This window comes from Sinocyclocheilus grahami, unplaced genomic scaffold (genome assembly GCF_001515645.1).
Source record: "Sinocyclocheilus grahami isolate Dianchi unplaced genomic scaffold, SAMN03320097.WGS_v1.1 scaffold266.1, whole genome shotgun sequence".
NCBI classification, from domain to species: Eukaryota; Metazoa; Chordata; class Actinopteri; order Cypriniformes; family Cyprinidae; genus Sinocyclocheilus; species Sinocyclocheilus grahami.
Window position 1 is genome coordinate 1,327,724 of NW_015505445.1, and position 24,753 is coordinate 1,352,476.

General features: G+C 35.1%; 1 protein-coding gene across 1 annotated transcript in view; it reads left to right on the plus strand.

The window, feature by feature from the left end:
* Window positions 1-24,753, plus strand: part of LOC107599419 (FERM domain-containing protein 4B-like) — a 41,123-nt gene that overhangs the window by 454 nt on the left and 15,916 nt on the right. The window contains exons 2-11 of the mRNA XM_016291000.1: window positions 8,374-8,439; window positions 8,549-8,643; window positions 9,593-9,685; window positions 9,943-10,027; window positions 12,169-12,225; window positions 12,642-12,664; window positions 20,981-21,064; window positions 22,091-22,156; window positions 22,583-22,640; window positions 22,945-23,031. Of these exons, the coding sequence (XP_016146486.1) occupies window positions 8,374-8,439; window positions 8,549-8,643; window positions 9,593-9,685; window positions 9,943-10,027; window positions 12,169-12,225; window positions 12,642-12,664; window positions 20,981-21,064; window positions 22,091-22,156; window positions 22,583-22,640; window positions 22,945-23,031 (714 nt within the window). The remainder of the gene's footprint in view (window positions 1-8,373; window positions 8,440-8,548; window positions 8,644-9,592; window positions 9,686-9,942; window positions 10,028-12,168; window positions 12,226-12,641; window positions 12,665-20,980; window positions 21,065-22,090; window positions 22,157-22,582; window positions 22,641-22,944; window positions 23,032-24,753) is intronic.

Consider the following 24,753-nt stretch of genomic DNA (forward strand, 5'->3'; position numbering starts at 1 on the left):
ATATATACTGAGGTACAAAAGTGTGGGGTTATATATATATATATATATATATATATATATATATATATATATATTACATTTAGTCACCAAGTATGCATTAAATTGATCAAAATTGACAGTAAAGGTCATTTATAATGTTACAAAAGATTATTATTTCAAAAAACTTTTCATTTATCAAAGAATCCTGAAAAAAAATTAGAAAACAGTTATTTTAAATTGTACTAATATTTTACAATATTACTGTATTTTTGATCAAATAAATGCAGCCTCGTACTGACCCCATTCTTTTGAACGACAGTGTAAATCTAAATTAAAGGGCGTGTTTTGCCAAGAATAAAAATTCTGTCATCATGTACTCACGCTCGAGTCGTGTTGGTCCAAAACTGTGTGACTTTCTAGCTGCTTCATATAATGAAAGTGGATGTAGACCAGGGATTGTCTAGTGTTTGTCTAGTGTTAGCTCTAACTAAACAAAGAAAAATAAAAAGATTCATAAAAGTAGCCTATATGAATTATTCCAAGTCTTATGAAGCCATGTGAGCGCTTATGTGAGGAACAAACTGAAATGTATTTATTATTCAATTAAAATCTTTGCTTGAAAATCTTACTTGACAGCTGATGTCACCATTCACGTTCACCATATGTAAAACTCCTTTTGTGCATCATGGAAGATAGAAAGGCATATGGGTTTGAAGCAACATGAGGGTGTGTAGCTGATGACAGAAGTTTAATTTATGAGAACTATTTCTTTAGATGTCTGACAAAAAATATTTTAGTAGGGTATTGAGAGTAGGTCTATTAAGTCAAAACACGAATGTACATTTTCTTTTAGACATTGTCATAGCACTATCTGCTCAACTCACATACTTTTTATGAGTACAAGCGTCACTGTTTCTCCTCTTATTGTTGTGCTGAGGTCTGTCTGATGTCATTGTGTCTAAGGAATGTATTATGTATTAACCTTAACCTGGATTCAGTCATTCATGACATAATATATAATACATGCTGTTAAACACTAATGTGGTTTCTTCAGAAGTCAAGATGAACAGATGCTTGTTGTCATCAGAGAAATCTGAATTGTTAAACAATCATGAGCTTTTCTATATTTTATTTAAATTTTGTATGTGATTTCAATGTAAAGCATTTGGAGAAAGTGCCTAAAGTCTTTGTGGAACCACATCTTTTTTCAAATTCTGTGAAGAAAGATGTTTATTGACCATGTGGACGTTGTGTGAAAAACATGTCAGCTTGCATACTTTCCATGAATAGGAAGTAAATATGAATATTTGTTTTTCTTTGTCGACAAATGGTCAGTAAAAAGAGGGGCTTCATCAGAAAATGTTGTTAGTCTTCCTCAGGGGTTCTGTATTTAGACAATAAATTAGGGCTGCCCAGTTATGACAAAAAATTAGAACCATTCAATGATTTTGTAATCGTGATTATTAATGTCAATTCATAAAATGTACATTAAAATACTTCTTTTATGGGGGAATCTGCATGCCATATTCTTTATGTAGGCTAAACATGCAAAGAAAGCTGATCGGCAAACATCTTTAGAGTATTTCAATGTTCCCTTAAAATGACTGTCACTTGCTGCAGTTTAGCAGGAGCAAACTGGCTGTCAGGTGATGTTTCTAGAGCAAAATATACTGAATGTCACTGAGAATATAATAGAAGTTAAACAAATCTCGCAAAACCTCTTTCATTAGGACTGCTTTGTATTTACTGTTTGACTTATGGACTCGTTTTATTTTTATTCAGGTTATAGGCATATTAGTTGTTTTTGCATTTTATATGTGTGTGTATATATATATATATATATATATAATGTATTTTATGTTTTTTTTTTCTTCTATCATACAAAAATAATTTGTTTACAGGATGCTGACACTACTCTTTTCCATATGGTGAAAGTGAATGGATACCACGGGCTGTGAAGCTTCACAAATGGCCAAAAAGCACAATATAAAACCAAAAAAGAAGTCCATACTATACCAAGTTTATTAATGATCATGGTCTGAACCCATATGATGTGTGAGAAACTGATCAAAATTAAACTAGAAATTGAATAGCCAATTTTATTTCTGTGTTTCTTTAATCAACTTTATTGAGAGCAACTCCACAGTTGAGTGATATTTATATATCCATTCCAGACAGATCTTCTCTCCAGATGTTTTTTTTTTACATAGTTTTAGAGCTGGTAGGTCTGAGTCATTTCATCCTTTTGTTTTTCTTGTGACTCACCCTGAAATGGTATTGTTTGTATAAGATTAGACTTGAAAAATCACACTCACGCATGGCAGAGGTTAAGGGGTCTTCAGGTCACAGATGATGCACATCTGAAAGTAAGACAGGTTTGGAGCTAGTGGTACTAATCATGGTCTAATTTTTTTTTTAATTAGAGCTAGTGGTAACTGTGTCCACAAGCGTGTGTGTGTATGTTTCTGGAGAGGGAGTATGGGGCTTTGTTTGAACTCAGATTATAATTCAGGGTGAATGACCCATATGTCAAGAGCATTAAACGTCACGCGACCCTCTCGTTTTGCATGGTCACTCATTCCCTTTCTCCCCATATGCACATATATAGCCTTAATTCATACGCAAACACAAATCTGTTATACTTCCATTGTCTTCAGATAAAGTTTAAAGTCACAAGTTTAAATATTCTTTACTTATCCCAAACTCTATACTAACTTATTTGTCTGCATTGATCCATAACATGAGTTAGCAGACTGTTATAACAGCTACTCTTTTAGTCTGATGGCACACAAAACAAATGAAAATACATAAGTGGGTGTTTTTTCAGGGCTTTTTAGTGGGGGGCAAGAAAGTCTTATAGGCGGGCACGGAAGTGATGCCACATTAAGTATAAATAATGCTGATGCTGAGTCTAGTGTAAAGCACTTTCAAGAGCATTGTTTTTGGCAAGATAAAGTTCAACTCAAAGCCAATGAGGCTCCCTGCATTGCTGCTTGAGCAGATTTTACTTATGTATGGTAATCGAAAAGTGTGGGGATATATATATATATATATATATATATATATATATATATATATATATTACATTTAGTCACCAAGTATGCATTAAATTGATCAAAATTGACAGTAAAGGTCATTTATAATGTTACAAAAGATTATTATTTCAAAAAACTTTTCATTTATCAAAGAATCCTGAAAAAAAATCACAAAAATAATAGGCTGCACAACTGTTTTCAACATTGATAATAATAATACATGTTTCTTCAAATCAAATCAGCATATTAGAATAATTTCTGAAGGATCATGTGACAGTGAAGACTGGAGTAATGGCTGCTGAAAATTCAGCTTTGCCATTACAGAAATAAATTTCATTTTAAAATATAACAAAATAGAAAACAGTTATTTTAAATTGTACTAATATTTTACAATATTACTGTATTTTTGATCAAATAAATGCAGCCTCGTACTGACCCCATTCTTTTGAAGGACAGTGTAAATCTAAATTAAAGGGCGTGTTTTGCCAAGAATAAAAATTCTGTCATCATGTACTCACGCTCGAGTCGTGTTGGTCCAAAACTGTGTGACTTTCTAGCTGCTTCATATAATGAAAGGGGATGGAGACCAGGGATTGTCTAGTGTCTAACTAAACAAAGAAAAATAAAAAGATTCATAAAAGTAACCTATATGAATTATTCCAAGTCTTATGAAGCCATGTGAGCGCTTATGTGAGGAACAAACTGAAATGTATTTATTATTCAATTAAAATCTTTGCTTGAAAATCTTACTTGACAGCTGATGTCACCATTCACGTTCACCATATGTAAAACTCCTTTTGTGCATCATGGAAGATAGAAAGGCATATGGGTTTGAAGCAACATGAGGGTGTGTAGCTGATGACAGAAGTTTAATTTATGAGAACTATTTCTTTAGATGTCTGACAAAAAATATTTTAGTAGGGTATTGAGAGTAGGTCTATTAAGTCAAAACACGAATGTACATTTTCTTTTAGACATTGTCATAGCACTATCTGCTCAACTCACATACTTTTTATGAGTACAAGCGTCACTGTTTCTCCTCTTATTGTTGTGCTGAGGTCTGTCTGATGTCATTGTGTCTAAGGAATGTATTATGTATTAACCTTAACCTGGATTCAGTCATTCATGACATAATATATAATACATGCTGTTAAACACTAATGTGGTTTCTTCAGAAGTCAAGATGAACAGATGCTTGTTGTCATCAGAGAAATCTGAATTGTTAAACAATCATGAGCTTTTCTATATTTTATTTAAATTTTGTATGTGATTTCAATGTAAAGCATTTGGAGAAAGTGCCTAAAGTCTTTGTGGAACCACATCTTTTTTCAAATTCTGTGAAGAAAGATGTTTATTGACCATGTGGACGTTGTGTGAAAAACATGTCAGCTTGCATACTTTCCATGAATAGGAAGTAAATATGAATATTTGTTTTTCTTTGTCGACAAATGGTCAGTAAAAAGAGGGGCTTCATCAGAAAATGTTGTTAGTCTTCCTCAGGGGTTCTGTATTTAGACAATAAATTAGGGCTGCCCAGTTATGACAAAAAATTAGAACCATTCAATGATTTTGTAATCGTGATTATTAATGTCAATTCATAAAATGTACATTAAAATACTTCTTTTATGGGGGAATCTGCATGCCATATTCTTTATGTAGGCTAAACATGCAAAGAAAGCTGATCGGCAAACATCTTTAGAGTATTTCAATGTTCCCTTAAAATGACTGTCACTTGCTGCAGTTTAGCAGGAGCAAACTGGCTGTCAGGTGATGTTTCTAGAGCAAAATATACTGAATGTCACTGAGAATATAATAGAAGTTAAACAAATCTCGCAAAACCTCTTTCATTAGGACTGCTTTGTATTTACTGTTTGACTTATGGACTCGTTTTATTTTTATTCAGGTTATAGGCATATTAGTTGTTTTTGCATTTTATATGTGTGTGTATATATATATATATATATAATGTATTTTATGTTTTTTTTTTCTTCTATCATACAAAAATAATTTGTTTACAGGATGCTGACACTACTCTTTTCCATATGGTGAAAGTGAATGGATACCACGGGCTGTGAAGCTTCACAAATGGCCAAAAAGCACAATATAAAACCAAAAAAGAAGTCCATACTATACCAAGTTTATTAATGATCATGGTCTGAACCCATATGATGTGTGAGAAACTGATCAAAATTAAACTAGAAATTGAATAGCCAATTTTATTTCTGTGTTTCTTTAATCAACTTTATTGAGAGCAACTCCACAGTTGAGTGATATTTATATATCCATTCCAGACAGATCTTCTCTCCAGATGTTTTTTTTTTTACATAGTTTTAGAGCTGGTAGGTCTGAGTCATTTCATCCTTTTGTTTTTCTTGTGACTCACCCTGAAATGGTATTGTTTGTATAAGATTAGACTTGAAAAATCACACTCACGCATGGCAGAGGTTAAGGGAAACTTTATTGAGAGCAACTCCACAGTTGAGTGATATTTATATATCCAGACAGATCTTCTCTCCAGATGTTTTTTTTTTACATAGTTTTAGAGCTGGTAGGTCTGAGTCATTTCATCCTTTTGTTTTTCTTGTGACTCACCCTGAAATGGTATTGTTTGTATAAGATTAGACTTGAAAAATCACACTCACGCATGGCAGAGGTTAAGGGGTCTTCAGGTCACAGATGATGCACATCTGAAAGTAAGACAGGTTTGGAGCTAGTGGTACTAATCATGGTCTAATTTTTTTTTTAATTAGAGCTAGTGGTAACTGTGTCCACAAGCGTGTGTGTGTATGTTTCTGGAGAGGGAGTATGGGGCTTTGTTTGAACTCAGATTATAATTCAGGGTGAATGACCCATATGTCAAGAGCATTAAACGTCACGCGACCCTCTCGTTTTGCATGGTCACTCATTCCCTTTCTCCCCATATGCACATATATAGCCTTAATTCATACGCAAACACAAATCTGTTATACTTCCATTGTCTTCAGATAAAGTTTAAAGTCACAAGTTTAAATATTCTTTACTTATCCCAAACTCTATACTAACTTATTTGTCTGCATTGATCCATAACATGAGTTAGCAGACTGTTATAACAGCTACTCTTTTAGTCTGATGGCACACAAAACAAATGAAAATACATAAGTGGGTGTTTTTTCAGGGCTTTTTAGTGGGGGGCAAGAAAGTATTATAGGCGGGCACGGAAGTGATGCCACATTAAGTATAAATAATGCTGATGCTGAGTCTAGTGTAAAGCACTTTCAAGAGCATTGTTTTTGGCAAGATAAAGTTCAACTCAAAGCCAATGAGGCTCCCTGCATTGCTGCTTGAGCAGATTTTACTTATGTATGGTAATCGGTATTGACTGCTAAGGTATTGATCTAATCAAAATTGAAATATTAAACTTCACCTTAAGCTAAGAAAAACATTGCCTAAGAATGAATTCCACGTAATGTAAAGTAATGCTGAAATCCAAGTAATGTTCTCCATTTGGAATGAATTTGAAAAATAAAAAAAACACAGAAGATGTATTGTTATTATTCTATGTCATCCTTCATAACACGTTTTATCAAAGCATGGATTTAAACATTCATCTGGCTGGGCTAGAGTCCAGTAAAGAGTTTCTATAGTGACTAATCCAAGCTTAGACAATGGAGCCTGTGTAATTAACAACACCAATAATTCTCTCCATTAAGACAGCTTAAATGCAGGTCCTTGTTTTTTATAGCGGCTAGCCCTCAGATTTTTTTATTCAGTAGTAGCCTACTTATTATAGCTCTTGTTTGATCACAATTACATTTAAGAAATGTTTACTCTTGCAGACATTTTCATACCAAGTATTAAAATCTAAAATAATTTACATTTATATTATATTACATTTTATTTTATTTTATTTTATATTATATTATATAAAAAATGTGAGTCACAAGAAAGTTGGTGAATTCACATGAGAGTGGCTAATTTTGGTTAATTAATCAACTGTTATCAGTACACGTACACTGGTGAATCTGGTGAAGAGAGATAGTTTGGTTCTCATTAATTAAGCAGAATTCACGCATGCTCTGTCGAAACCTCAAGCTCATCACCATTTTAATGCATGAAGGAGAAAGTTAATTGTGTGTGTTAATAATTTTGCAATTGATTGCAATGTTAAAGATAATATGAGTGTGGATTGATTATACATAATTGTAGTTATATTATCATGATAAAGCTTATCAGGGGGCAGCTTTGAACAGTAAAAAGATTTGCGGTTTGGAATTTCACGACTATGATTCACTCAGATTATATTGAATTCTATTAAGGCTCAGTCTTGTACATAAAGGGCTTTCAGCTGCAGCTGTGCAGCCATTGTGTAAGAAAACATGATGTAAACCACGAAAAAATAAATATAAGCGTTGTACTAGACATGGTGAAGAGAACAATGTGTCTTTACAAGTTCAGGTTTACATCAGTTCACATTTTTTTAAGCTCTTGTTTAAGTCTTTTTCACTCACTCTGTGTTTTCTCCTCTCTCCCATTCTAAATCAAATGCTACATCCTAAATAGTATAAAAGCATAATTAGTACTTTCATTTAATTAAATAATTTAGTGTTCTCTGACTTTGTTGAATACTCCTACGGTCACCCTGACAAGAGGCTACCAAGATCACATCTAAATCCAGCTGACTCTACACAGAGATCAATCTTGCCAATGGGAAAAACAATCCAATTTATTAATCCAGTATCAGAGGACACACTCTCCTCACATCATTAGATTAGTGTTTATAAGTATAGCAGTAGGTTATGATGATGACTAAATCTGTATTAGAGGTCATTGAGGAATATGTTCAAAATATTACATACACACATACAGGGTCAATAAAAATATTAAATTCACTTATTGTTTAAATGTTTTTTTCATGTTTTTGAAAGAAGTCTCTTATGCTCATCAATTATGCTAAATTGATTTTTTTAAATATATAAAATAAATATATTTTATAAAAATATTCATATATAAAATATATAATATAATAATTATAAAAATGTAATGTATCCCTATGATGGGCAAAGCTGAATTTTCAGCAGACTTCAGTGTCACGTGATCCTTTAGAAATCATTCTAATATCATGATTTGGTGCTCAAGAAACATTTCTTATTATTAATGTTGAAAACAGTTGTGCTGTTTATTTAAAATAAAAATATTTTGTATCATTACAAAATGTCACTTTTTATATACAATTTATTGCATCCTTGCTGAATAAAAGTATTTATTTAAAATCCCAAACTTTTGAACAGTTTGGTTGTTCATTGCCATATTTTTGTGAATTAGTTCAATACAAATATAGAATATTTTAAGACTAACTGGATGTTGTGTTTTACTTTGACAGATGACGGAGGGCCGGCTGTGTCAGGTGCTTCTGCTAGATGACAGGCAGCTGGAACTGCTGGTCCAGGTAAAATTTACTCACCACACTAACTCATAGATAGACAGGCAGACATAATATATGGAATAAAAAAAAACAGACACATTATTAAGATTAACACCCGTTTCCCCTATTACAGCCAAAACTGTTGTCCCGGGATCTTCTGGATCTGGTTTCATCGCATTTTAACCTGAAAGAGAAAGAATATTTTGGAATCTCCTTCATGGATGAGAAGTAAGTTGGTGAAGTGATTTTTGTCGTTATGATTTTCTGAAATCTTGCTTATTGATAAGCAATAAGCAAGCACTATTTCACCACTTAATACAAAGACGTCCTGAGTAGATCTTTAATTATAGTATTAATTTATAGTATGTGATCATTAGCCAGACAACCTCAAATAATAACTAAACTTCTACCGAACTACTATACATCTTGTCAAATTGCATGCTTTTGAACAGAAGGCTTAGGCCCTGTTTACACTAGTGCGTTTTCGTTTTAAAATGAAAACGATCCTCATCTACACTGGCGTTTTCACTGCATTTCAGAAACGTTCTCCATCCACACTACACAACTGAAAATGCATGTCACATGACCATTCATGCAGGTACAACAATGTGCATGATGTCATTGTTTACACGGTCATCAAGGATATGCAGTTTTGGTCCATTTACACTGAAACGCAACCCAGGAGTTTTCAAACTAAAACGGGGTCTGCAGCGTTTTCGAAAGTCTCAGTTTTAGAGGGTTGAAAAACGCCGGGGTAGTGTAAACGTCAGGCGTAACCATAGCAAAAGTTATGCATTTTAAAAATGCACAGAGAAACGATATCGTTGGAATCACTTTCAGAACGATTTTTTCCAGCTGATGAATGATAAAGATATTGACACCCAATCAGAATCAATCCTGCTTTCACAAGCCCGAGAATTTAAAGCATATGCTTAGAAAAATCAGACAATATCGTTCGCTGGTGTGGACGCTAATATAGTTATCTTTATAGTTATCATTCTTGGTGTGAACTGGCCTTAAGACCCTTTGATCATTCATTCATTCCGACAAAGCACATACAGGATCATACACAACATTTAAGGTTAAATTATGTAGTTAGTTCTCTCATTATGGCAGATGCGTGTTTCTTATGTCACTTTAACCAAAGTATTCAATTAATCTTATTGCCATTCCTCAGAGGTCAGAAAAACTGGCTTCAACTGGATCGCAGGGTGCTGGACCATGACTTTTCCAAAAAGACTGGACCACTTGAGCTCAAATTCCAAGTCAGGTTAGTTCAGATTCACTCATTTGCATGTTCAATGGCTATCCAATAGGGGGCGCCACCTGCACAGACATGCTGATTCAATTTACATACACAAAAGCAAGATATGCTTAGATGGAGACAAGAGAAGATTTGGCATTGGGATTGACAATAATATCTACTCATTCATATCTCTTTTCTCTTCATATGTAAACATTGTTAGTTTACGTTTATTATAGGAGTAAATGTATGTTCTGCATTGACTGTTGCTGTGTTTTTTGTAGGTTTTACATCGAGAGTGTTGCATATTTGAAAGATGCTACCACCGTTGAACTGTTTTTCCGGAATGCTAAGATATCTGTCTACAATGTAAGTGATCCCAGTATTAAAATCATGTCGCACAGGTTCAATCAGCATAGGTTTATTAAACATTACAATACTCATTAAGATTTTTCTGTAATTTTGTAGTGCAATGCATGATAACAGTTAATAATTGTTATAATATGTTATCAATATTAAAATCATGTCACAGATCAAAACAACTAATCAGCAAAGGTTTATTAAACATTACAATACTCATTAAGATTTTTCTGTAATTTTGTAGTGTGATGCATGATAACAGTTAATAATTGTTACCATATGTTATCAACAATTTATTGCAGTTGTGTTGTTTTCTTATGTTTTTTTCAACAATTGTCCATTTGATTATTTTTTCCTTTTATTTTATTTTTTGTGAGGCTTTAAAAGAGCTTGGCAGGTGGCTTCCATTAAGTTCTTTTTGATTACGGGCATTTACAGATGACAGCCCTGACACAGCAGGACGCTGCAGGGTTGGCTGGCTCCTCTCTAGCCTCTTACAACTATAAAGGCTATTATTGAACCACCAAATTTAATTCAGCCTAACACATTTGATAAAGAAAATTGAACTCACTCTGACAGATTTCCTTGTTTTGTGTGTTTAAATAGACATTATTGTAAGTCACATAATTCTGAAATAATCATATAACGTATTTGACTATTGTGCTGCTTTTGATGCTTTCAACTGTAACATAAAAAGGTGAGAAATACTGATAATTTGTTACTCAAGCCATTTCGAAGCAAATGGTATATCTCTCCAGTGTGATGCTGAACCCTGTTTGTGTTTACTAGTTGCTGATTTTTGACAGGGACAACAGAATTATTTATATCTACTTTCTGTATATCAGTGATTGTCTTCTGGACAACTGTCAGATCAGCAGTCTTCCTCATGATTGTGTAGCCTAGTGAACCAAACTGAGAGACCATTTTGAAGGCTCAGGAAACCTTTGCAGGTGTTTTGAGTTGATTAGCTGATTGGTATGTCACCATATTCTAATTTGTTGAGAGGGATTTTGTTAAATGTGAGCCCAAATCATCACAATTAAAAGAACCAAAGACTTAAACTACTTCAGTCTGTGTGCATTGAATTTATTTAATACACGAGTTTCACAATTTGAGTTGAATTACTGAAATAAATGAACTTTTCCATGACATTCTAATTCATTGAGATGCACCTGTAAACATGGACATTTAAGAAATGTTAGGGTTTTGTATGTAATTTTATTTTGCATTTGATTTAGTATGTTGCACTTTGCTGTAATATGACTTAATGCTTACATTTGTAAAAATGCAAACTGTTACACCCCTAATAATACATATAAATATTGCTATTGTAATTGTTAAATTGAAAAATACACGTATATAAATATATAATATAAATTCTGCAAATGTTTACTTGCTATTTAAAGCTAATCATAATTATATATAAAATTACTGTTAAAGTAATGTAATAATTGGCTTTAGATACAAATACATATTTGCAAGATTGCCATTAGCAATCAGCCATTTGTCTTTGTACTATAGAGTGGCGTGACCTGAGTCCTCACGGGGCGCTGCATATGGCGTGATTGAGTGGTTGAGGGATTTTACTCGTTGCTGTACAGCGACCCCATGTTGACCGATTAAATATCAACTTTTGTAACTGTCGTCCTACAGCCACAAACTACTTTTGTAATTTATTTGAAATGACCCCGGCGCGAACGTGTGGAGAAAACAATTTATTCAAAGTCATGAAGTTTGTTTTTATCATTATTTGCTTTCGCGAGACAGTAGAGTTTACTTCTTTTGATACGTTGAAACACGAGCGCTGAACCTGCTCTCAGACTGTACCATGTCATCCTGGGGTGGTCCAAGTTATTTGTTGCAGTCATTCCGAATATATTAGTGACTTTTATTCTTTAAAATGCTAGATTGGTGTGTTATTGTAATAATTTGTCAGTCATGTAATGATATATTGCGTGTGAGGTAGATAAAGTGATTATTTTTGTATAGACACCCTGTGTCTGTTTACAATGATGGTATCGTCCTCAGTGGAACCTGTGTGTGTGGAAACGGTTGGTGGGATAAATAGTTAACGTTAGATACGGTGTGTCTTCTAAAAGCCGAGTGAGTAAAGCGTTTATTTTTTAACTCCTTCTTTTTGAAACTTACAGGAAAATATTGAAGTGGAGAGTGAGATCGTTTTTAAGTTAGCCGCATACACTGTTCAGGTGAGTGAGCATTTTTCATTCTCTGGGTTAGTTTTGACAGACTTGCTGCGAGGCATTTTCATACCCAATTTGTATCCGAAGCTGCTTTACAACTGAACTGGTTAAAACTGCATGCGTGCTACTGTATGTCCGGTTTTTGCGTAAGAATTTGCATTTATATTTTCGCCAAACTATCGTCGTATGAAACAACGTCCCCTCGTTGCACGTTTGTGCACTGAAATGCTTAGGATGCGACGTAACTAATGATCAACTTTTCATTATCTGGCAAATGTGTAATACAAAGTTTAGAGACGTGTGGTCTGTAGTAAACCCACTCTGGAGTTAAGCTTCTTACCGCATTGACTCAAGACTCAAGCATGTGTAAAGGTTCAATCTGAATGATTCCTCAACACAAGCATTTTGTCTCTTTTCTTTAGGAGGCATACGGAGACTACACAAGGTAAGAGAAATCGCTCATCTTGGTTTCAAGATTGCATTAGATCGGGGGTAACCGTCTCCTGTTTTATATATATATATATATATATATATATATAATAAATGCATGTCATGTTTACTTCATTTTTAAAGGTTTGTTTGTGTTTGGATAATTAATAGACATTGTTCAAAATTAGGAAAACACTAGAAAAGCACTAGTAAAGGTTTATTTATCATCTAGTAAAAGTGTAACATTCTCAGGTTGTCAGACTTAATGTAAAATACACCTGCTATGACACTTGTGTGATCCACTAAAATGACCTTGGAACCAGGTTGTAAACAGAAAAAGCAATGAATAAAAAGTTAGTTCTGAGAAAAGGTTAAGCATCATTTGAGAGGAGATTTTATTTGGTATTGAAATTTCTCTTTCTTGTTCAATTACATACATTGAGTGTGGATGAATTTTACAAATACTTTTCAGGGTCACTGATGCACTTTTTTGTGTGTGTGAGTGTGTTGGTTTTTTCTTTCTTTATCTGATAATTAAAACGCACACTAAGATTAATAGAGCTGGACGAAGAAAAAAGTTGTTGCACTCAGTTTGGTTGCACCGTGTTACAGAATCATTTCAAAATCGTTAAATGTCATGTTCTGTGTTTTAATTTTTTTATCGCTAAAATTAGTGTGCGTCCAACTTAGTGGTGGAGTTGTGTGTTTGTAAGTTAGATCCCGAGGCGGACAGTAGGGAAGTATTTTTACTTTGCTGTAAAAGTACTTTTCAAGTGTCTGAATTTTATCTGAGTGTTTTTCAGAAAATTTGACTTAATAACATTCCAAAGCATAATATTGTACTTTACTGCACTACGTTTCATATTAAATATAATTGAATACTTAATTACATTAGAAATCTAGTACTTTATTACGTTTACTCAAGTAAAAGTAATTCAAAGATTTACTTGAGTACAAGAAAGTATTAAAGGTAAAACAAACAACAACTTTTATTTATGAAATGTAGCGCAGTAAAAAGTATGATATTATGCTTTGGAATGTAGTGAAGTAAAAGTTTTCCAAAGAAAAACACTACAGATACTTTTTAAAATGTACTTGAGTAAAGTAAAAATACTTCTCTACTGTCCTCCTCTGGTTAGATCCATCTCAAAGCAAGCATTTTAAGTTAATGTTTAGGCTGTGTGCCTCATTGTTTTGTTGTGAATCCAGCCCTAGTTGATCATTTCCAAAGGAAACATTTAATGAGTAAGAAGAACTGGCAGTCAATATATCTGATGTATATGTCCTTGGCTTGGATATTTCTGGTCTTAAACCTTAAAAGGGACTCTTGGCATGTGCATTTTGTGTAAGACCGAGCATAATTCAATTTAGAGATTTTCGTTGTTTATAAATGTTGCCCACTTTCTAAGCACATTACCACAGTCATCATACTGGTAGGCATATTACCTGGTTCTTCGTTCATAAATTTTCAGGAGGTTTACTCCAAATGATTAGTTGTTGTAAGTAATGGCATTCTTCGCCTCCTCTGTTAGCATGGACTAATCTTGAGGCAGTTAATGGGATGCATAGGGATAAAACAATCTGTTAAAGTAACAAAAAATGTAAGGGAGAATTGGTCAGAAAGGTTTGGACATGTGTTGGTGACTCTTTCTCAATAGCCTTGCAGTTCATTATTAGAAAACAAAGCTTGTCCACTATTGGGAACAGAGGTGTGTGTAAACATTCCATTTTACTCTGAAAATGTTTACCTTGCAACAATGACTGCTTTTGTTTAGCAGTGGGGAACTTGTTAAAGACCTTGTGAAATGACTTTGACAAGCTTTGTTTTCTTTCTGTGTTGACTTGTTTTTGTCAAAAAGGGACAAGAAGGGACAAATCGAAAGGGCTTGGCGTGAAAATGGGAGGTTAGAGTTAGGGCTGGACAATAATTCAATATCAATATGTATCGCGATATAAATTTTTTCAATAACGGTGATATGATTTTTAAACACTATTTCGATATTACCAGTTTCCCATACATTGATTTATTTGTGGCGTTTGACTTCGTTGAATAAACATGAGCACTGCACGTTTCAAAATCATAACACGGCGCGGGTGTTTTATATGAATGTATCTCTGAAGGGAACCGACTGTCTTCAGAAAAGTTTCGATGGCATTTTCATTTGATCTGATAAAGTAGCGTTCATGAGCGGAGCTGCTGTGATTACAGCCATTACTGGAGAAACCGCTAGTTTTATCACTCTAAACTCTAAACCTCCTGCTGGCAGAGAATGAGTTTGCATTTACAATAAGCCCGTCTCCAGCAACATTTCCAGTTTTTGTTGTTGTTCAATTTTTTTTTGTTTTCTGCAGCGAATTTTCAGCATCATTCCTCCAGTCTTCAGTGTCACATGATCCTTCAGAAATCATTCTAATATGCTGATTTGCTGATTATCAATATTTAAAACAGTTGAGTAAATTTTTTTTCAGGATTCTTTGATGAATAGAAAGATCCAAAGATCAGCATTTATCTGAAATAAAAAGCTTTTGTAACATTATACACTATTCCATTCAGTATAATTTTTATAATTGTTTTGGGAAAGAAATTATAGAAATTAATACTTTTATTTAGCAAGGATGCTTAAAATTGATCAAAAGTGATGATAAAGGCATTTATAATGTTACAAAAGATTTCTATTTCAGATAAATAGTGTTCATATCGATATCGGAATTATGTCGTATCGACCGAAATTAAGAAATATATCGTGATATCAATTTTGGCCATATCGTCCAGCCCTAGTTAGAGTACACAGCCACAGGTGGCATATTGGAGCTGCTTTCACTCTGGCCTTTTATATTTACTGTATGTCTAGTACTTCTACAACAGGAAGTGGCACATTGGCGCTGCTCTTTTCTGTGGAATCGTGTTGATCTCACATGATGTGAATGTTTGGTTATATGACAATGAGTTAACAGATGTACATTTCAGTGTGTGTGTGTGTGTTTTAATAAATTATATTTCAAAATATAATAAATGCATGTATATATAGAGAGAGAGATTATTGTACAGCACTGTTCACTCTTCCACTGTTTGGGTCATAAATTTGTTTTTTAATCAGCACCAAATCAGCATGTTCGAGTCTTCTGAAGGATTATGTGACACTGAAGACTGGAGTAATGAAAATTCAGCTTTTGCCATTACAGGAATAATTTACATTTTAAAATGTATTAATAATAGAAAACCGTTATTTTAAATTGTGATAATATTTCCACACAATATTATCGTTTTTAATCATTTTTGATCAAATAAATTGCTTTGGTGAGCATAAGAGACTTCTTTCAAAAATATTTAACAAATCTTGCCAGCCCCATACATTTTAAACCGTACTGTATGCCCAATTTTTAGTTTTTGGTTAAAGATAGGTGGGTTATGTGAGTACATTTTTATAGCTGATATTATAGGCACATAATTAAGCAGTGCTGTCGAGCAGTTCTGGTAGCAGCGTATCGGTACTGATAGCGTGCTTTTATAGTTTAAGTGGGCTTAGGAAACAGCAAGCCCTCAGACCTTCTCTTCCTCTGGTTTCTGTTCTTTCCATGTGGATAAAGGCTTCCAGATCTCATAAAGCCTAAGCGGTTGCATTTGGAGGCCCAGGGCTTTAAGTTTATGTAGGAAGGAAGACCCCCACCTCTCTCCATATAAACCTACTCCTCCTCCTCCTCTCCACTGTTAAGACTGCATAGATTTTCTGGGAGAGGGAGTGGAGACATCTCCCGTTGGCAGACGATAGGGCGTCATGCAGGACGCTGATGTCATCTGTCTGCACTTTATGTCAGGAGCAACCAAGTGGGGGTTCTCTCTAGAAGATCACCCCCCATATGTCCTAGCACTTTAGAGAAAATATAGAAAGTTCAGGAAGTGGTGCCACTTTTAAAATAAACTGAGGACTAGGGATGTAACGATTACCGGTTTGATGATAAATCATGATAAAATTCCCCATGGTTAGTATTACCGTTTCATATTTTAATTAGCATTAAAACCGTATTAGATTACAGCGATTTGAACAACTCGCGATATATAAATACTGTCCAGCATAAAGCACAGTTTTAAGTAACAGCCTCACGCCGAGTAGTTTTGTTTTGAGTGAAAACAGGGCTGAAAAGCTAGGAGGTTTTAAAAGAGTGCTAAGGGAATTATACAAATTAATATATGAATGTACCTCTGAAGATTCTGACTGTCTTCAGAAACGATTCGATGGCATTTGTTTTCATCTTCGCTCCATGTAATACCTAAAGGAAGTGTTCTTAATCACAATACTGCTTTGTCCACGGAGGTTACGGGAAACAGCTCTAATTCAGCTTTTCCATAAGCGCCACCTGCTGTCAGCGAGTGGATTTACAGAGACTTATATTTGCATTCAGTCTGTGTGCAGTTTCTGTCTGGCCCAAAACGGACTGAATTTGCATGCCCAGCTGTAAATTTTGACCGGTTGATGAAAAACAAGCTTATGTGGATTCTACACATTTAAACAATTCGGATAAGTTATCTAGAATTATTTATGGAGCAGATAAAATACATATTATCATTTATTAATCAATTATCATTTTGACTTATCTTTTCTTTATTTAAAGGCTGAAATGTGAGGTTTACCTTTTTATGAAACTTTTTCAAAGCTTTATTTGAACATTTACATGAGATATTTCAACATGCTATTAAACTGTTGTCATTTAAAATCCGAACATCATTGGTAATGTTATTGTTTTAGTGATTATGCAAACAAAAAGTCATTTTATTTGTTGTTTGTTGATTTTTAATAATAGAAGTAATTTGTTTCTGTACTTTTTTTAACATCTCCAGCACATTTTAACAATACCGTGATAATACTGATAGCCGTGATAATTTTGGTCACTATAATCGTGATAAGAAATTTTCATACCGTTACATCCCTAGTGAGGACTCTTAAATTTTACTGCGATAATCCTTGATCTTGTTGAACCTGAATTCTAGGCAGAAGTCGCTTTCAGTTCAAGGACATTAGCATCAAATGACCCATTTCCCTCTGATTTCCTTGTAATGAGGATAAGGTGTATTCTTGAAAAAGCTGGCACATGGCTCTAACTCCTCCATGCGTTGCTTGTGCTGGGTTAAGTGTTTGCGTGCCCTTCCTTGCCAACTGTTTGATAGTACAGACAGCATAATGAATTCCAGATTGCTGACAAGGCATTGCGGTCTCAGGGCGCCAGCTTACTGTATTTTACCACATCATCAAACCGGCGTGCTAGATTTATACCTTCAAACTTATCATAAATTGCTGAACTACAGAATCAGCTGGTTTGGAAAGGGAGGTGCGCCATGGAATATAGTGGTGCTTAGTCAAGCAAGGTATCAATGGGCTAAGTAGGGTTAGAAAGGTTTTACATGTTTTCAATTCTGTAACCTGTTTCCTTTTGTTTTCAATTAATTTTCTAAGTATTCTGAATCTGATGTTATGGTTTTACAGTGTTCTGCACATTTAGATCAGTTCTTGCGCTTTGTTATCTGAGTAATTGCTTCCTGTGAAAACAATATTGCCCACTGCACCCTCAAGACAGTTTTGGAAAAGATCATAGCTTGCTAAAGCAGATCAGATGTCTGGAAGCCCATGATATGAGGGTTTTCAATAACAATGCTGTCCTGTTTTATGAATTCAGGTGTTGTGTCTTTTGTTCCATTCATGATGATGCCAGTTTGATTTTTATGTAGCTTTTGTTGTAGTTAAATGTGTGGCCTCCTAAGCTTTTGAAGGGATAGTTCACACACAAAAAATATATATATATATATATATATTCTGTCATTGTTTACTCACCCTCATGCCATTTCAAACATGTATGTCTTCCTTTTTTCCATGCAACACACAAGAAGAAAAGTTTAATAATGCACTAGATGCAATTTGTCAATGCAATCGCATGCTTTTATTCCACAGAAGAAAGGTCGTACAGCTTTGAAACAGCACTATTTAAACATGATTTGTAATTGAAATGCACTTTGCTTTACCTGTATATTCAGGTCACAGTCTTTGACATTGAAGTATATCACAATCTCTCCACTGAGATAAGATGCTATTAGCTCAAGTCCTACATCATCACTAACTGCAGCTTGAATTTGTAACCTTACATGGGAAATCTTACATTTACATCCAATCTTTATATAGGCTCTGAGTGACTATAAAATGTCAAACCAAGGTTTTTGTAGTTGCAGAATAGAAAAAAAAATGCTCGTAATATGTAATTCAAACACTGATTGGTTTAAAGTGTAAGAGTTGTGAGGTGGAAGCTTATTTACCTAAAAAGGAATTCCAGCAGGATGATAAAAGATAAAACCAATGTGCTCTTCAAACATCAAGAAGCTCTTAGAAGAAAATATTCAAACGTCCGCCTATCAGTGTCATCACTCTTCACCTCAGAGTTCTATTTCAAAAGAATGATATCTGCTCTCCTAAAACAAACATCATTATCTCTTAAATCACACCTTGTTTTGGCCAAACAAGTACTGCTTCTACAGAATTTATACATTGTTCTTTCAGGTTTGCCACACCATTTTGAAAATGTAAAGTTTCAATGAGATAAAAAAACATTAGGTTGCAAATTTTGGAAGGCATTGCGGTAATGATGGTTAGAATCGAGTCAAACTTAAAAAATGTTAATTTAAAAATCGATTTTTCAGTGTTAAAAGTAATTAATAACCATTAGGCTGGGTTTTGACACACATTTCACAATTCGATTCGATTCTCATTCACAAGCATCCGATTCGATTCAATATTGATTATTTTGGATACATATCAGGTACAGTCTGTCAGTACAAAAAAAATCTCTCAACTAATGCTGTAAAATATACATGAGTCAGTTGGTACTACATTATAATATTGAAAGTTAAATTGACTGATTTGTGCTGTAGAACTGCTTAAATTGCACTTAATGAAGTTTAAAAATAATAATAAATAATTAAGTTACAATTTAAGTTCTCTCTCTTTAATGGTATTTAAAAGGGTGTTGTAATGAGGTTCTTTAGTAGGGCAGGAAGAAGTCGGAGTCAGCGTGACAGGCTCGGGTAATTTATTGAGCGTCCCGTAGGAACAACGAATACAGGCAGGCGCTCTGGCACTGCAAAACAAACAAAACTTATACAGCACTTCTGCGTATCTCTGTGCCCTCGCCACAGTCTCTCCCACACGAGCCCTCAGTCTGTCTCTCCCCTCTCTCTGTTCCAACTGGGGCTTTTTACGGTCTCTCCAGGCCAATCACTGAAACGAGAAGCAGGTGAATGTCATCATCCGTTTTGGGCACCAAAACTATCGGGCTCGCCCAATCACTATGGGATTCCTCTATTACTCCCATTTCCAGCATCGCCTCTAATTCCGCCTGAACCACCTTTTTTTTGTGCTCCGGCAAACGATATGGCCGGCGGCGAACCACCACACCCGGCTCGGTCTCTATGTAGTGCTGTATGAGGTCCGTTCGACCAGGTAGGGGCGAGAACACATCCGCAAACGCTGGCCAGCTTGATCGGGGGCAGCCTGTGGGTCGTCCGGGACCCGGATCAGTGCCCCGACTTCCATCACCGGGCACCGGTCAATGAAGTGTCCGGGGTCCCCGCAACGCCAACAGGCCGGCCCAGACTTCCCCGCCGCCCTAGTGGCAGGAAGTGGGTCAAGGGACTGGCGTGGAGAGAGCGGGGGAAAAGGAAGTGCTGCGGACCCCGCCCCGGCTAGTCCCGCCCCCCTGGGCGGTACTCTCAGGCCAGCGGCAGACTCCGGAGGCAGCCCGCCCCTTCCCCGGGGAGGAACTCGAGGAGTGATCCCCGGACGGGATCTAGGAAAGGGAACAGGACGGGGAAAAGAGGAAACATTAGGGGAAGAGAGAGAGAGAGAGACCGCCGGCAGGGATTCCCCCACTCCTGGTCACGCCACCATCTGCCTCCCGGGTTTCATGCACTTGACCTACTTACTCACCGCTCGTCTCCGACCGCTCTCTCCCGCTGCAGACTCTGCTAACCCACACCCCCCTCGCCACAGGTGTGTTTCGGGAAATATGTTCAATAAGGTTAAATTGTCTGTAAACACCTCAGCCCTCACTTTTAATGCCTAAAATGGACATTATTGAGGCAAGTCTTTTTAAACCTTTCATGTTTAAAACGAAGATTTCATGAATCACCCACATATTGCTGAAAGTTACAGTAATGCTATCGCCTACATACTATAATTCTATCTACACTACTGCTGAGTTTAGTTTTTCTACACTAGCATTTAGCTAGGACACCCATCATTTATTTCTGAAGTATTTAATTTTAACATGTTGTTTTTGTTTGAATTTTTAGTGATGAAAGCACAAGATCAGACTTAAAAAAGCTTCCAGCTTTCCCCACTGCGGTATTGAAGGAGCACCCATCATTAGCATTCTGGTAAGACTGCTTTTTTGTTTTGGTAATATATACAGGTAGCTTCTGTAATATGACATTTTTGCGAGTGAAACACAGTATTCAGTAAGAAGTGATGTAGACATAGACTTGATTGTGTCCATCAGGTTTTGATTGATCTTGAAAAATGGGATATGATGTTATTAGTTAATATTTTATAGGCCTATGCAGCCTCTGTTACATCAGCAGGAGATTATGTGCATTTGTTAAGCAAGTAAATGTGTGCATTTTCATTTCATATCTTTAAGAAGATTATTCAATGTCTATAACTCAAATGACTCAGATATTTCATGTTTCAAGTATATGTGTGTAATTGAACTCTTATGGCCATGTGTAATGTGCAAGCTGTAGACTGTTTATTTCAAACAAACCTAATTAATTACCTTGCTTGTTAATGATCCCTACCCTCTGGCATCTGTAGCCCTAGATGTCTAGATGTTGAAATCTCCCACCTTAAAAGGATTGATGTGGCAGCTTTAATCAATGCATATTGAGTGTGGGGAGCAGTAAACCAGTTAACAGACAGCAATTATCGAAGTGTGTGAGTGGGAAATGAGTGTGTGAGGAAACAGCTGTGTGTTAGTGCAAGTGTTTAAAAGACAGCTGTGCGAGTGCATGCAAAAGCAGCTGTGTTAGTTTATATACATAAAAATTGCCTGTATTTTGTGATTTTATGGGTGTACAAGTTTCCTGTAATGTTCATCTGTCATATTAATTTTCCTTTTTGTTGTTTCCTAATAATAAATGAATACTTACCGTGTGTCTGTGTGTTTAAGAAACCAGTTATTAATATAATTGTCTCAAATAAATTGTGTGTGTGTGATTCACAAGCCAGCCAGCCAGCCAGCCAGATGGCATTTCACACATGGTTGCACCTGGTGTTATATCTGACTAGTTAATAGTCTGACTAGCCACGTCATTTAAATGGCACATTCACATGTTAGTCTCATGCTCAATTACTGTTTTGTTGCACTTGTGCAGGTGGTAATCCTTCTCTCTCTTGTCCTCTAGTGAAGATAAAGTAATCGAGCATTATAAGAAGCTGAAAGGCCTCAGTCGTGGACAGGCTATCGTGCGGTAAGCACACTAATCATTTATATGTCTGACATAGATGATCTCATGGAGCGTAGGTACAGGAACTACAAGTCTGAGCCTGTTGCTCTACCTCTGATAACTCCTGCACAGTTGATTGTGGAAAGGCAAAATTGTGTAATTAATTAGACCACATTACTGAAAGTGACTGCTTTCAACAGACCTACCGACTCTGTGCCACTTTATTTTTAGCTCATTGGGAAGAGACAAGGTCATTTCTGTCAGCTTGATTTGTGCTGCTGTGTTGATATATTGACATTGTCCCTCACTGTGAAAGCACCAAGAGAAATCAATTGTGGGACTTCTGTCAGTGACACATTATAGATTATTTACTAGGGTTAACATTTCCCTTGATGTTTTTGTCTGAAACACTGTCTTATTAACTTTCTGTGCTTTACTGTTGTTCAACAGGTATCTGACCTTAGTTGAGTCTTTGCCTGCATATGGAGTTCATTACTACAAAGTGAAGGTGTGTGGTTTGATTTATCATTTGATATTTTAGGAAATACAGAACTAAACATTATAAATACTGAAGCCATAATTAATATGTCCTTAACTTGATTTATGGTGTGTAAAATGTGTGTGGTATAATTATAATTGTGCTTAGTTCATTAGAAATGTCTTTTGAGATCAAACAGTACTGTTAAATTAGCTGCTACTGTATGTAAATGGCTATGTAGATTGGATCCAATTGATCTTTTTATTTTGCTCCCATTGCCAGAAAAAAGCAGCAATTACCTTTCACTTTCAAAAAAGTCTCATCTCTTTCACAGGACAAACAGGGTATACCGTGGTGGCTGGGGGTTAGCTACAAAGGCATTGGCCAGTACGACCTGCAAGACAAGCTCAAGCCTCGAAAGGTTTGCTGTTTTGTTTGTTTGGTGGTTTGTTTTATTTTGTTTAGAAAGTGCTAAAAGTCACAGTGGTGATGGAGAAAATTCTACAGTTTTTTTTTTCTATGTTCACAGTCATGATTTTAGGGTGGGTTCATCTGAAATGCTTAATATCACAATTTTAGGCATGGAAAAAAGTATTTCAAATAATTGTATAGCAGTGTTACTGCCTGAATGGAAACTGCTGAATAAAAAAGTAGGAACTACAGATTATTTCACTAAAAAAAATGGAATATAAAACTCTGAAGTCAGTAAGATAGAAATTCAGCAAAGATGCATGAATTGATAGTAAAGGCATTTATAAAGTTACGAAAGATTTTAATTTCAAATAAATGCTGTTTATTTTTTGCTTTTGAACTTTGTTTATCAAAGAATCCTGAAAAAATCGGATCCGTTTCCACAATAATGTTAAGCAGTGCAACTGTTTTCAATATTGATAATAATAATGTTTCTTGAGCACCAAATCAGCATATTAGAATGATTTCTGAAGAATAATGTGACAAAGACGGAGTAATGGCTGATGAATTGAGATTTGCCATCACAGGAATAAATTACATTTTAAAGTGTTAAAATAGGACATTTTTAAATTGTAATACCGTATATTGCACAATTACTTTTATTGTATATTTGATTAAATAAATGCTACCTTGGGTGAGCATAAGAGACTTTTTTAAAAATTGAACATTACAAAAAAAATGTAAATACTTGTAAATATAGTGTATTTGCTACCAAGTAGGGCTGGGCGATATAGCTAAAAAAATGTATCAACGATATATTTTGTTTCATATGGTTCGGTATTGATAATTATTGACATTTTTATAACCTTATGTAAAACAAAGAGCAATAGAATTTTTTTTTTTAATTAACCACTGTATTTTTAAATTAACCCAATTTATTGAGACAAACAACAAATATTTTTTTGTTTTAACAGTCAAACACACAATCAAAATTAAACAAATATTTAATTTCTAATGTTTTATATGCAGATTAAATGGGTCTTAAGAAAACTTTTGGCTCGTCTCCCAAGGCCACAGGAGGTCGCAATAAGCAAAATAATGCAGCACATTGTCAACGCAAGGAAAAAAATGTCTATAAAAAAACCTGCATTACGTCTAAATTAACTCATATAAATCAAATATAATATTGTAAATTGCATAAACTGTTACGAACAAAACGGCATCATGTATTTATGCATTGCTTAAAACAAAGAGCCGAATCGCCCATCATGCAGATTGCATTTAAAAACATGAGAGACGCAGTGAAAAGGAATAAACCTCCACAAATTTGCGACGGGTTTTAACTTTGCATGGCTACATCTCTTGTGTGAAACACGAGTGCAGCTCGATAATTTTTTATATCGTTACCGAAGAAGGTGTACCGTCGATAAATATCGATACCGTTTTATCGCCCAGGCCTACTACCAAGTGCCTAAAAATCCTAAATATCTTATAGATTTGATGAATATAAGCTGGCAAATTCAGTCATTAGTTCTTCATCAGAAACAAACTTTGTTTCCAAGCATGTTGGTGTGCCTCCTCTTTAGATGTTTCTTATCTATACTTTTGTGTTTTTTGGCATTTTTAATGAACATGCTCATTTATCACATTTTTATCACAAGTCTGTCCTATGAGAGATTAGTAACCATTGCTCTTTTTTTATGAGGAGAGCTTCTATATTTCACCCCAACCT